The 15485-nt window shown below is 36.6% G+C and overlaps 1 protein-coding gene across 5 annotated transcripts in view; it reads left to right on the top strand.

The window, feature by feature from the left end:
- The window catches only part of PTPRK (protein tyrosine phosphatase receptor type K), a 382502-nt gene that overhangs the window by 275751 nt on the left and 91266 nt on the right, over positions 1 to 15485 (top strand). For all 5 annotated transcript variants that reach the window (XM_058834980.1, XM_058834978.1, XM_058834979.1 and 2 more), the window contains exon 8: positions 14701 to 15003. In XM_058834980.1, coding sequence (XP_058690963.1) covers positions 14701 to 15003 — 303 coding nt within the window. The remainder of the gene's footprint in view (positions 1 to 14700; positions 15004 to 15485) is intronic.

Below are 15485 nucleotides of genomic sequence, written 5' to 3'. Positions count from 1 at the left end.
CCAGCAGTCACCAGAAGTTCTCTGTGTAGGGGTATGACAAAAAAGCAGGGTCAGCGCTGTGATTTTGTGATATTGATAACTGGATGCACATCTGGTTCCATGTTTCCAACACACAGATGCAGATTTGGGAGGAATGGAGAAAAGTGCCACAGAGTCATGGCTTAAGATGCAGTCTTAGAAAAGGTGACTTTAAGATCTCAATCATATATGTCTATCAGCAATGAGGAGGTAATTATACAGTATTTGTACAAGGGAATAATACTACATGGTACAAAACACCTCTTTCCTCTAGAGGAGGTAAAATATAAGAACCTCATGGCTGCATGCTGAGGTCAGGCTCATTTAAATTAGAAGTAAGGTACAATTATTTGTCTTTAACAGTGGGCTATTAATCATTGGAACAAATTACTGAGAAAAGTGGTGGGAACAGACAATTGCCATAAATTATAACTCCCTGAGGAATTACCACAGGATTCAGTTATTGGTTTCACCAAAGAGGCATATTATGGAACCCAAATACATTATCTGAAGGAAATTGAACTCAAGAAGTAGCACAAGACACATAAGGCTGGGATATTATCAGCTGTGCGATACCAGACCAAAGCCATAATTGTAATCATAGCTACAGCTCCATCATTTGTTTTTACTTTATAACAGTATCACTAAAGTGATTTCTCATCCTCTTGTCTTTTTTCAAGGAATGTTAAGGAAATTAAAGTTGTTGCATTTTCATTCTCAGACAGAAATGAGGATAACACAAATTCTACTGCTTCACTTTCGCAAGGAGTCAGTATCATTTTGCTGTCAATAGAATATGGTATCTTTTGCTTTTATTAAATGTCCTTCTCAAATGCCAAATGCTGATTGTTATAATGAGGCTTATAAAACAGCAGGTTGCATAAATGGTTTCCAACCAGTTCAATTAAAGACAAAGCTGTTTTTTTCGGTGGACTATATGAATTAAATTAATTTCTTACAAATCTATAGATAACTTCCTCGTCCAATATTTCATATTTAGGAAGGATCTATTAATTGTGTCAAAAAGAACTAAAACCAGCTCAGAGTATTTTGGATCCTTTCTAAGACAGATAGCAGTCTTCCTAGCAAGTTACTCAGTCATTGCCTGATCAAAATAGCTAAGCAAGAATGAGGGTTCAGAGCCAGCAGCAACAAAGAAATCAACCAGACATTTCAAATAAATTTCCTTGAGAATTCTTGTGTCTAGAAACAAAATATCTGAATTTAAATGGAGAGCAGCTTGAAAGAAAAAAAAAAAATCACTTGCCAAACTCCCCAGCAACTGAAGGAAACTTCATTTTATATACACTGCTTAATTAGTGTTTGTGTCCAAAAGAAGACAAGCAGTCTGTTGTCCTTTGGGTTGAATGCCTACGGGAACTGCTATTTGAGGGACACATTCCTCAGGAGCCAAGCTGCAAGTAGAGCATGGATTACATTCTTTGCTTGGAAATTTCTATGGCTGTGGTGACTTTTTCTCTGAAACCACTTAGGAGCTGGGCTTGAAATTCTCTCTTTTCAGAGTACATGGCCCCCTTTCCTGCAGTGTATGTCACTTGAGTAAGCCATTCCTGCAACCCTGGCAGAAATACCTGATGGTAGATAGACCTCACTATTAAGTAAACTAGTTCACCCTCTCAGTAAATGGCTTGATTTAAATGCTTAGTTGTGAAAATCATGTATTCTATTGCTCTCTTCAGTCTCTGTATAAAGCTTTTGCTCAAAAGCAATTAATAGAGATTAGTCATTTTGTCATAATTTTGAAAAAGCACTGTGCTACCATGGTACTATAGCTGTGAGAAAAGACTGAAAGCATAAACTTCATTAATCATCCTGGTGATTGCAATGTCAGCACAGCTCGCAAAATTATATTAGCCAGTTTCTTACATGACTCCAACATACCTGATTTTATTTCTAGATGTTAAAATGGGTTTCTATGCGATGTACATTCGTATAACTGATGGCCTTTTCCATCTTTCTTATGAATTGATTAAGAAGTTAAGGCAATGCACTTAGATGCATCACTGCACACTTATGATGATTGACTTCTGTTCTTGGGTTCTATTATAATGTTCAGTAGAAGTAAAATCTGACCTAAATCCTCTAAACAAACAAATCAAAACACCCATCAACAAATTTCTAGTAGATGTGTGATAACCTAAGGATTATTAAACAGGATAACACCAACTCATTTTGTTTAGATGTCTGCCCCTTGCCAAATGTCTTTAAATAGTGGTATAAAATATGCAGATTAAAGTACAGTGATTTTCTCTCTTCTCTAGTATAAAATCATAGAATCATTTAGGTCAAAAAAGACTTTTAAGATCTTCAAGTCCAACCATAAACCTAACACTGCCAAGTCCATCATAAAAAACACAGCCCTAAGTGCCACATTCACGTGGTTTGAAAAGAGGAGACCTGAGTTCTTCTGTTCAACTTTATTTTGCACATTTATCTTAAATAGTGCAGTTAAAAATAATATTTTCAATAAGAAAAAATGCTTCTGGTATTCTGTGAACTGTGAAGTTGTGTGTCAAACAAAGTGAAGCTTGGTGAAATTTGAGTGAAGAGCCTTACCATCTAACAGACATCAGTGCCAGATACTGTAAAAAAAGATCAAAAAAATAAATCTGATGCTTAGGGAAGTGTGGAATTCTCTGCTTTTCACCAAATATTTGGAAGTCAGCTCAAGACTTGAAGTCACATTTATGTCTCCTATGTATCTGTCATGACTATTGTCCTGAGAGAATGTAGAATTTACCTCATTTGGGATATCAAAAAATAGACTGGACCAGTTCCTGAGCAATCTGATACAATTGCTTTGAGGAGGAGATGGGGTTATATGACCTTCAGAGGTCCCTCCAAGCTGAATTGTTCTATTGTGCTGTGATTTAATCTGCCTTCCAGATATCCAAGTCAAAAGCAAAAATTGAGGGGCTGCTGGGAAAGGCAAACATGCTTGGGGTTTCTTGGTGGTTGTTTTTTGGGTTTTTTTTGACTGCTAGCACATGTCCTTGTTTCAGCTCAAGTTAATAGTAATATTGTAATTTTGCCTGAATATTAAAGTAGCAAGGGAAGTTTTGAAGGCAAGAGCTACAATAACTTCAAGATTCAAAACAAGGAAAGGGGGAGAAGGTGGTTATGGAGAATATGGCCAGTGGGAGAATAAGGCTGGCATCACAAGCTGGTATTAATGGATATGGATAGGAATAGAATTAGCTCAAAAAGCAATGCAGAGGCTGTCAAGAATCAGGTAGATTTGGAATGTAAATTTGAAAAAACCTCCATTGCTAATCATAAAAGCCTTTAAACAAATTCTGAAGAATTTTATGTTTTTAAACATATTCTGAAGAATTTAGGCATTCTACTGTAGATTTTTAATTCTGCAAATTATTATGGTTGTTGATAAAGGTTATGACCTAGTGGCTTGATTGTGGTGACAAGAGGGGATGGTAGTAGATTGCACGTGTGCTTGTTATGTCGATCTCCAAAAGGTTAGCAGTAAGACGGGGTGCCAAAAAAAAAAAAAAATAAAAGCCTGGCAGATACCCAGGGGAATTTTTAAGTCTTTCAGTAGTAAGGTGAGAGAAAGGAATTATATTTATTTATAAACATTTATTAGACTCAGCAATAAATCTGGTTTAAGTGACAGTATTATGCTGGTGTCCAGCAATTAGCCTGCACTTCCAAATTAGTGTGTTTGCCTGTGTGGCCTTGACTTGGCTAATTGGCTTCCTTTCCTTCTTTGCATTCTGTTGTGAGGGTATGATGACAGTGATTCAGCATGTACAACACAGGCATAAAAAAATAATTTAATGCTCCACTTACTCAGCAGGCGTGATTGACATTCTCTTGGGTGACTGCTGCAGCAGAGCTGGTCGGGGTAGCACGTTGGCACTTGCTTTGCTGTAACAGTGAAGCCAAGACAACTGTTCTAGTACAATATCTTTTTGAAAGTCAGAATGTGGTAAAATTACTGAATGTGATTGACAGCTTGAAGTAAATAGCTCTCTAGATGGGTATCTAGAACAAGAAAGCACATAGTAAATGGTGATGGCTCCTGCAACCAAAGAGCTAATCCTTTACATTCTCATGTGAGTGAAAAGTAGATTTGTTTGGATTGCATTTAGCAACATCACCAGTTCTTTATAAGGTAAAATCATTTGCTTGTTAATAACTTTTTATAAAAACACCTGATTTTTAAAGAAGGGTAAGTTATTATCCACAGCATCTAGGATTGTTTTTCATTTCCTGGGTTTGCCACCTTTTTGTGTTACAACTTGTCCAGCTTTCCTGTAGACAGAAAATTCTTTAGGATCATTTTTCATTAATGTTTTTGTGTCTTGGGATCATGGAATAAGCCAGATGTGTTCAGAGGAAGTGTGCAAAGAGAAAATTGTTTCTAAAATACATTACTTTTTTTTACCGTAGGTGAATTATTTTATGGTTTCCAAGTTTCTGCTTAGACAGGAAACAATAGCTTGGTGGAACACTAAATGGCTGAAAGTGAAGCAGCAGGGCAATTTCTTGAGAGTATTTTATGCAGCTAAATGGAAGAGTATTATTTGAATTTCATGGCATATTTTAGAAAACAGTTCCCCAGCTTGCTAGTGCCTCTGTCAGCAAGGCCTTTTCGTTGCTTTTGTGTTCTTTCTGCAAGTACCGTCTTTCACAGTGGCTAAAAGGTGCTTGTGAGCTCACTTCTGCAGAGCCCTGCTTATATTGAGGCAGTGCCAGGAACAAAAGGTTTGCAGGAGTAGGTCCCATTTCCCAGAATAGCTTTCCAAAGTTTTGCAGCCACATGGTATTAGGAAAGAGAGTTGATACCGTGTCAATTCTGCCCAGATAGCAAGGCAATATGAAAAGCGAATATTCCTTATATCATCCTTTCCCTTTCTGAAAACAAAGTTTTCAAGAAATTTTGTGAAAAAAGGCTCCTCTCTGGAAACTATCTACTTAGGGCTGTATCTTCTAATGAAAATGTCATGACTGCTCCATTAGGAAATCATGGACAGTGCTTTGCCTGCTGACACAAGAATGCAAGTTTTTCTCACAGGTACATCACATCAAGGGAGAGTTGAATTGAAATTGGGCTGCTTAAAATGTACAGAAAATTTAAAATATCTTTAAAGAAATATCAAATTAAGGTATTAAGAAGATTATTCGTACAGGTACAAGTATTAGGTTATGGTAGTCACTTGGCAGTGGTGATTGACCAATAGACTGAGGAATTTTCTTAGTCATGTTTAGTCAAACTTTGGCAGGTGACTGTGCAACTTAAGTAACAAAATTTCATTGAAATTCAAAAATGCTAAAATTTCGCAGTATCCACCTTAGAAAGGAATTTCCCCCATGGCTCCTTACCAGCATTTTTAGAATTCTACATACCATTGAGAATGGTTTTTGATCTTTTTCAAAATGTTAATGTTAGAGGAATTTTGCATCTGTATTTTTTTCTCTAAAGAAAACAAGGCTGCTTATACTAATTCAATCAACTTGTGTTCTTAAATTTGTTCTTAAATGAAGGCAATTCATTAAATAAATTTCCAACTGCTTAGAGAAAACTTTTCTGTACAATAGAAACTGCAGGTGTTGTCATTCAACATTTAAAAATAAATTACCTGGATTGTTTCACTGATGGGACAAAATATATACAGCAAAGGCATTGTATGTTACTTACCAGGGCCATTTCTGGTTTCAAACAACTTAATGAATCTGTGTTTCATCCAAGGTTTATCCTATGCATTATATAAAGATACCTATCACTACATAATATATGCATTGTGTGATATGAAGTGTTATTGATTTTGTGAAAGGAGCTAGAGTAAGGTGAAACACAATTATTACCGGGTTTTGCCACACAAGCACAACATTAGATGTGGTAGTTCATGGGCTGTGACCAAGAAACTCCAGGCTTTTTGGGTTGCAGACAGGGGGATGGAGGATGGGTGGTTTCAACCAAGGCCCCAGAGCCAGCAGATGAGATAAAAAGGAAGCAGGAGAAAATCACATTGAGACCATTTCAGTAGGTATGCAGAGATAGAGATGGTGAATTTTGGTGCATGTTTTATCTGCATGTGGGGAAGTAAAAGTGTCTGCATAGGTCTATCGGTGTACATGCACACATACAAATGTGTGTACAGGTTTTAAGTGGGTATCATAAGGACTGCCTGCGATTTTCAATTCTTAGTTATCTGAGGTAAATGTAGCCTTTTTTCCCAGTCTAAGTACATTGTGCTGACTATTTTTTAATACAGACTGCATTCCCTATCTTTTCATTTATTTCATGTGATGATATTTATGCCTCCTAACTTGGAGAACTGAAATTTTTCTATACAGGAGAAAGGAACTGAAGCTTTGACGATATCTGTAGAAAATTCTTGTTTAGCTTATTCACACTGCTCCAGCTTAGTAATTTTGCTTAATACTCATTACATCCTAAGCTTCCAAATATATAGTTTGTAAACAAAACCATAAAAACATGTTTATGAATGTGTTTTGGAGGAAAATGAACAATATATCACCTAAGCAATAATGGTGATTTATGTTCAGATAAATGTCTGTAAATGCTTTCTTCATAATATTGAACAGTTAAGTTCACTGTTAAGGTGGGTAAAAAGTGTATAAATATGTGTGTAAATACTATATGTTCCTTATAATATAATTGTTACTGTTTTAGATATCTTCCATTCTGCTTTAACATAACCAAGCACTGCTATTTCAAGTCAAAGGTTCACTTTTTCCCTATCACTAATAGTTTTGAAATTTACTTTGCAGAATTAAACTTCATAATTGTAGTCCTGAACAGGCTTCCTAGGCATTTTGTACTGTCAGGCTTCCCCTGTGTTTAATTTTGCAGTCGGATGCTTGTTGGCGTGCTGATTTGTGTTTTATTCCATCACATAGGTTTTGTTCATTTTGTTCAAAGAGAACATGCCAGCTTTTCCTCTCCTTCCCTAGACCATAAAGTTCCTTTTGATTTAAACTCAGATTTAAAAATAAAAAAAAAATAAAAAAGTGGATTTTTGCAGCTAAGCTAAACTGGAGAAACCAACAGAATTTATTATTAAGGGATGTCTAATCTCTCAAGCTAATACAAGACTTTGCAGCTATTGATTACATGCTAAGGATGCATAAACTGTTAATTATGCGTGGAGGCAACAGAATAAATGTCTTATCCAGAGAAAATGGGCAAATAATTGTCAGTAGTGCAGTTATATTTATCTCTTTACTACACCTATGATGCAGGGACAGCTGAATTTTGCATCCAAAAAGATACGTTCTAAAATATATTAAATATCCCCTTGTTACTACCAAAACTAGTGTAGTGGATTTGATTATCTCTGTAATAATTCAGATGTTTTCTTCAGCTCCCTGAAGTATGTGGTCAATAAGAAATTTGTAAACTGGCTTAATAAATCAGTCACTAGATGTAGTGAAAGGAGGAAAAACTCATAGATTTTCATGCAATTGCATTATAACCTTTGTTGGCACCAAAATAAATCTGTAGTGCTAACACAGTGTAAGTACCATAGTTTCATTTATTCTGGTTCATGTTTCACATGACAAAGGGATGGACATACTAATGCATAAAAAGTGAATTATTTTTATGTTTGCATCCATATTTGTTTTGCATTATGTATATGTCACATATTTGAGAAGGGAGATGCCCAGCAATCCCTATGATTTTTATTGTGGGAATATGTACCTGTTATTTTTTTCTTTCTCATCAGACTGCAGAAAAGACTTCTGTCAACTTCATTAGTTAGAGACTTCATGTCTCTTCCTTTGGTGTTCACTATTTCTTAATGCTTCTAAGTTTAAAAAGATTGAAGGCCTGAGTTTTCAAATGTGGCTGCATAAAAAAAGGCATCTTAAATGCTGATGTGAAACAAGATTTTAAAAAACCCAGCAAACCAACAGTAAAATAAAAGCCCCAAACAAATAAAATCAATGCAACTAAACAAAGAACCCTACTACCAAGTATCTGAGACTTTCCAACTTGCATTTACCTACAGAACAGGTGTCCTGATTTCTGTAGATTCTGAGAATGAGGGAGTTCAGGTAATCCAACAGCGGAATAGTATTTTATTTATAATACAGTGGAATAGTATTTTATTTCTTCTCACACATATGAGAAGGACAGATTGATGTCTTATATCATCCTGCATTGATATTGATCTAGTTGGCAATATAATGTGATGTGGTTTTGGGTTGGGATACACATTAAGTAAGTAGAAGAGAATCCCTGACTGAAGGTAAGTGGTTCATGAACTATCACTGTATGTTAAGAATTGGGGCCAATGCTGATAATTATTTTATGTCTTTTCTTCAGAGTTGACTTCAACTCTACTTTGAAATGGTCAAAAATCTGCCAGTTACAGACAAGAAACTTGAATAGAATTGGCAAGAATTATTCTGTCATAAAGACAGACTGGTTTATGAAAATCAGCATGGCATTTTTGAGATGTCTGAAGGATCTTCCTGTATTATCATCATATTGTTAAATAATGGAGTTATTGGGAGTTAATCTGAACTAAATTCTCTTGGACTTGTAGGTTAATAATCCTTGAAACTCAGGAGCTTCATCATGGATATTCTAGTACAGCTCGCCTTACCTAGGGATTTTTGTTAGCTTTGTTCATAACATAACTTAATTACAGTTTGCTCCTTTGACAACAGCACATTACCCCCAGAAGTGCAGAAGTGATCACAGTTGATGTGCATAGTTCTTGCTGAGACTGTGGTTGTCTCTTGAAATATTTAACTCTAGTTTGGTCCTTTTTAATGAGTCATACTGCTATATTCAGCAGTCCTAACCAAGTTTATGATGTGAGGAATTTAGTATCTATATAAAAATCCTTTCTGCCTGATTCATCATTTGCTAATAACAAAAGTTATAATTGAGAGTAATGCAGCAAAAATGAGCAAGAGAGACACCTTTGTTTATTGTTTTCTTACTGCACTTACAGCTATTCCTGTGTGGGTTGTGCTTCCTTTGGCTCTTTTCCCTCTTACCTCTCTTCCAGGTTCTTATCAGGGATCTTTCAGAATAATTCTTTACAGCTACAGGACCATAACACTTTGTGTGTTTGTTTGTTGGTTTTTAGTTTGGTTGGTTTTTTGTTTTGAGTTTTGGGAACCTTCTGTTTTTGTAGGACCTTGCATGAACTGAGAAAGGGGAACAACCATGGTGACATCTTAGAATAATCCTTTTTTATTTCCCACATGCCAAGGAAAGGGTTACCCTGTAAAGGTCAGGAGAAGCCACAGGACAAGGAGGCTCATGTTCTTATAGAAGAAAAGTCTGGGAAATTCCAGTGGCTGTTCAGACTGAGAATATTAGCAGAAATATACGGACTTCTTTTTTTCTATGTAGTTTTTGTTCTAAAAGGCAAGATAATTAAAGGAGCCTTGGTGACAAAAAGTGTGCTTTAAATTTTGGTGTTATTACCTCTACTTTATAAATAATGGTCATATATTTGCTTTTATATATGAGAGTTTTTATTTAACACAAGCCCTACATCTCTCTGCAGTTCCCTCAAATGCACAAATTTGTGCATTATCACACCTTCCAAGTCCAGTTAGTTTTCACCTCCAGTGTCACAATTGAAGGCTACCTCGGTTGCTCTTAAATTTGATATGAATTTCATTCAGTGTGGTTAAAGCAGAATTGGAAGTCAGCTCCTCAGTGTAATAACAGACTAGAAAGGGTTCAAGAGGGAGGAAGAATCCCAAAGGCAACCCAAATTAAAGAACTGAATATGCAGACAGTGTATAGACAAGACATGCTGGTTTTTGAGATGCACCATATTTTTCTGAAATGTTTGTGCTTTAAAATTTCTCCAGTTTTTTTCCATTTCATGTGAAAAAATGTGCATTCTGGTTGCTTGTCAGAAGATCTAATTCCCACACCTCTGCCAGGTACATGGAAATTAAACTGTCTTGCAGTCAATATTTAGGATTTCTGAGGAAAGGCAGCAAAAGCAGAGCACGTGTCACACTTCGCTTGCCTCATTGTATGGGATTTTTTCACAGCTTTCAGGACATCTGTTTGTTTCTGATTGATAGCTGGCTAAAATGTATTATCATTAGAAAGAGATTCTGAGGAAATGCATGCTCTCACCTTGCTGCTTCTGCAGCTGTGAAGGCTTTTGTTTTCACTCCCATCTCTGTGTAGGTGAAGATAATCTCTACAAAGAGGCTTGATATTGACCTGTCATATCACGTGTTGCTTATCAAGCACTAAAGAAATTGAATTTCATTTTATCTGTTGTCTGGAGAGTCTTATTAAATCATCCTGCAGTTGAGAGGTTGTATGGGGTCAACAGGTTCTGTCTCTTTCTCCGTCTATCCCTCTGTTGTTAACCTTTGGAGAATTACCGAAATGTTCTTTATTTTATCCCATAAGGTTGGGTTAAATCTTCTTGATCCAGAAATTGTTGTGATTGAGTGCCACGTACATGTAATTCTTTTACATGGTTTCTGGATAAGGATTGAGGTTTTAGTAATCTGTACAAATGTACAAATCTCTTTATCCTTCTGCTTTTTCTGTTCTTTTGCTATTCTCCCAATGCCTCTGTTTTTAATTGGTTCAATGAGGCTAAAAACCGTCACATTGGATAATAGATATGAGTCAGTGAGCACTTGATAGTATTTGTGTGCCAAGACACAAAGCAGAGGTGAGAGGAGGGAGAAAAACAGAGATGGGTATTGACAGGTGTTAAAAGGAAAGGGCAGAGGGAGAAGCTGGCCGTAAGTAGAGGTGGAGGTGGGGTGGAGGTCATAGCAGCAGCCCATGCGCATTCAAGGTCTGGCAGAAGGAAGCCTGTCATCATTAGGGGTGTTCATGAGAAACTAAAGGTCAACCCCGCCACCACCACCACCACCACCAAATCCTCCATATGCTTTGTTGCTGGGTTTCTGTTCAAAGATCTAACTCTGCCAGTCAGGATCTTCATATCTAAGAGCTTGATGCAGTCACAGGATATTGAATTTCCTGCAACAACAGAAGTACTGCATACTTTCTGCTGTCACCACAAAAGAACTCTCTCCAGCCTTTTATCTGATGGAGAAAAAGGCTTGTAAAAAATAAATTATGAATATCTTCTCCCAAAAAATCTAAATTTCAAATACAAGATTTAATGCAGAACAACAACAACCAAAAAAGCTGTTTATTTCAAATTCAAAGCTCTCAATCAAGAAATCTTCCTAAAAGAAAAAGCCAAATTATTGTTTTTCAAATAACATGTCCTTATGCTTAGATATTCAATTAGTGTCTGGGTACTGTTATGCTCTTTAAAACTTGTTCGAAGAAAACCTTTGAAAAATCCCCACCAAACCTCTTTTTACAAAAGGACTAGAGTGCAGGATTGGAGTTAGAATTTGGGTGGAAGCATTGGCACATGCATTGCAAATGAGGTCTATGAATTGCTGCAGCTAGCTGTCTGATGGCCACCAGTGACCTGGGTTCAGTTTTCTTGCAGTCCTGGCAGTAATTTGCTTTGTAGCTTTCAACAAGCTATTGGCCCTTTTTGTGCCTCTTTCTCTTCTCAGAAAAGTTAACACCACTTACATGTCTCACAGGGGTAATTGGTAAATTAATGCTTGAAAAATATTAAGTGCCTTCTGCCATCATTATTGACACTCCAGCAGACAGGTTAAGGATTGAGCAGGTATTTTGAGAGCATTTTATTTCTTACCTCTTTGTCATAGGAAGCCTATTTGACATGGGTAATTCAACAAAGAAGTAAGAACTCATGTGCTTGAAAGTCCACGTATTTTGGCTAAAAGTTCTACATGTGACTTAAAGAGGAAAGATGGGAAAAAATTGGAAGGACAAGACATGAATTGAATTGTTTGGATTAGCAGTGCTCAAAGAGTGTCAAGAAATCAGAAGAGAATGCATAAATTGAAATAAAATCCCAACAGGATTAAGGAAATGTTTCAGTGAAACGCAAACCCTAAATTGTGATGGGAAATGGAAAAAAAAAAGAGATGAACACTATTTGCTCCCATCAAGATCAAAGCTATTCTTAATGAGATGGTTGAGATCTTTGAGAAGCCTACTCAAAAATTCAATAGTGCCTTATCTGAGAAAAGTAATTATTCGAAGATTGCTTTCTACTGAGGTGTTACAGATGGAGACTTTGTGGTGTGGTAGTTTAAAACAATTGGTCTTTACCTCTAGAGATTCCCAAGATGAACATTGCCCAGAAGAAAGAGTAAAATTGTGTTTTTAAAGCATCATTTTAGGAGCAGTGGGACAGTTGGCAGAGTTTACTAAAGCTGTTGAGAGACTCTGCAGACTTTAATTACCATCTCAATATTGCAGAAGTTGTTTAATTTCTGCCAAAGAAGGGAATAGTTGTGAGAAAGCGAGATCACACTCTGTCTTTCATTCTTTCCTTTTTGACAGGTGAATAAAGGATGCTTTTCAGTATCTCCTCTGATGCTGTGACACATTTGTAAAATTTGCATAGAATTGTAAAATAATTTTTCTTTATGACTAAAAAAGCTTTTTTTTTTTTCTTCTCTCTTGAAAGTGCTGTGCAGCATCGTGTAAATGCAGTTTAAGTCTTTTCATGAGAGATGCAAGATGAAAATGTAGTGAATTTTCTGTTACTGATTAGTTGGCTTTAAACATTAATAGTTTCAGACTTCATGGTCAGACACCTGGTGTTACGTTGCATCAATTCCAATAAATTTTGAGTTCAGGTTTGAATTCCATCTCTAATGAGTGTGGTCTCAGGCGCAAACTAGAGTAGGAGAACAAAGACAAAATTACTAAAATGAGCAAAATTATCCCATTTCAGAGGGAAAATTTAGCCTATAACACATTCCCTTGGTGAAGGATATATTTACTCTTTTAGACCTAAATCTAAATCAGAGTGTGTATAACTAAGTTTTGCACTGTCATTCATATGAGAAAAAGGCTGATTTTGTATATGTATATAAATACATATATACATAAATATGTTTGTATGTATGTATTTGTCTTAACAGTTCTCTTCCTCCATGGCACTTGGGTGTTCAGTTTTTCCCCAAGTGCTTGCAGTAGCGAAGGGAATACTGATTCTTTGAAGACCCTTACCAGCTCCTTCCAAAGCTACTATGTTGCTGCATTTTTTTTTTCCCATGACCACCTCACACTTCTCTACTTGTTTTTTACAGACATTGTTTTCTTTATAAAACCCTGGTTTTCCTCCCTCTCTTCAAGTCTCTTATCTCTCAAGGACCTTTTCAATGCTATCTTTCAGTTTCAAATCTCTATTGTTACAGTACACAGCCTGTTCAGAGAGCTACTACCCAGGAAGTTTTCTTATTTAATTGCACTTTTTACTGTATATATGATAAATCAGTACTTAATGGCAAAGGTAAAATATGTGCTTGTTCAAAATGAAGAAAGGATAGATCATGGCAGCAAATAGGCGTAACTTTTAATCCTTAACACTCATCATGTTACTAGGAATACCTTTATGTTATATTTAGAATTCCGTTGTTTTGATGTTTGAAACTAAATGTTTGCAGTTTGTCTGGCAAACTGCATGCTGAATAGATTACACTGATTCACATTTCCTTATTTCAATATACCATCTGTGCTTTTGGCTGGTTTTTGCCTCGTTGGAACTCATAAATGCAAGTTACAGGGAACAGTTATACCCAGAAAGAGAAATCCTATATTTCACTTCCTTGAACAATCTTGACTGTTTTGACCTTAAACCAGCAAGGACACAAGGCTGAAGCTGTATCAACAACAGGCTTTATTTTCTCTGGTGAGGAAGCATGTATTAGCAGGGTATATTTTCAGTGAAACTCTAGTATACACAGTCATGGTCGTGATTTTCATTGTGTAATCATTTTAATTAAGTTTAATGATAAAAGTTACTCGTGCATGAGGAATGGATGCACTAGAGAGACAGTGAGGGATTGATGACCGCTTGGGGAGCATCACGTACTCCTTGGTAGAAATGCACATGTGGAGAGCAGCTGAGCTTGGGGAGCAGGTCAGAGATTACCTGCTCAGAGTAATCACGGTTTTGGGGTTTTGCAGGAATCAGGATACAATGGGAATATCCAAAAGCACTTTTTTGTGCTATTTCTGAGGGGTGTTGCTTGAATGAATAGCTTCATTACTAAAATAATAAACACTAATTAATATCTGCATTGTTTTTGTAACTGCTAGTTTAGTAAGGTAATTAGTATAATTAGTATACAGTGTTGCTTGGTGGCATGACAAGTCATAATGTAGTAAATGTTCACTCTTTACATTATGATGTATTGTCTAATTTACACAGGTGAAAAAAAGGAAAAGAGTAAAGGGGAAATCAAGAAGGGAAGCCAGTAGTGACAGCTGGTTGGCCTTTGGTCACTCTTCTTGCATCTGTTGCCAGTATTCTCAGTTGCTTTGAATTGCTCCACTGATAATTAACTATTCTTTTTCTCACTATTGCTGTTTCCATCACTGACTAAAGCCTGCAAAGACAGGACAAAGAGAAATGAAGTAAAAAAAAAAACTAAGGAATGTTTTTCCTCCAGGGTACCTGTGCAAAGAATGATGCTTGGGTGTTTGTTGGGTGCTTCCTTCACTCTCGCATTCCTGAATATACCATCTACCATCTATGGTTCAGTGCTGGATGAAGGATGTTAACCGTGTTCTCTTCATTATGCTCTATTTTCTAGAACCTATGAGAACACCAAAAACACTGAAGATTGCTGAGATCCAGGCCAGACACATCGCTGTGGATTGGGAATCTTTGGGTTACAACATCACTCGTTGCCATACTTTCAATGTCACAATATGCTACCACTACTACTGTGGACACAACGAGAGCAAAGCAGACTGCTTGGACATGGACCCCAAGGCACCTCAGCACGTTGTGGATCATTTGCCTCCCTACACAAATGTCAGCCTCAAGATGATCTTAACCAACCCAGAAGGGAGGAAGGAAAGTGAGGAGACCATTATCCAGACAGATGAAGATGGTATGTTAAATGTTCTTATGGAAATTACATACAAGTCCAGTCTAGACAGGTGGAAGGAAGTGACTTGGTGTGTTACAGTATGTATCATGAAGGGTGGAAGTTCTCTTCTATTAATGTATTAATTAGCCCAAAAATGGCAGCTATGAAGGTATCACGGCTGTCACCCTGCATATGTCGCTAAAACTGTCCATGCAGCACAAGTCAAACTGGATCTATCTCTATAAGAGATCTTTTCTCTCTCTCTCTCTCTCTCCAGAAAAAGGAGGATGGCTTCCCAGTCTTTCAAAAACTGTGTTAATGCAGGTGATGAGAAACACATGGTGGTGTTACATTTCTTCACAGTATTAGGTGTAGTATTTGAAAGTTTATTCTGTAAATCATATTTAAATATTGAGTTCAGTGCTTTAAGACTCTATTCAAGATTTCAAGCCTCTATAGCAAATATCTTTGAGCAATAATTTATGTTGCAGGTCACAGAAAAT

The sequence above is a fragment of the Poecile atricapillus genome, chromosome 3 (genome assembly GCF_030490865.1).
Source record: "Poecile atricapillus isolate bPoeAtr1 chromosome 3, bPoeAtr1.hap1, whole genome shotgun sequence".
Classification (NCBI taxonomy): Eukaryota; Metazoa; Chordata; class Aves; order Passeriformes; family Paridae; genus Poecile; species Poecile atricapillus.
This window is presented reverse-complemented; position numbering and strand designations above follow the sequence as displayed.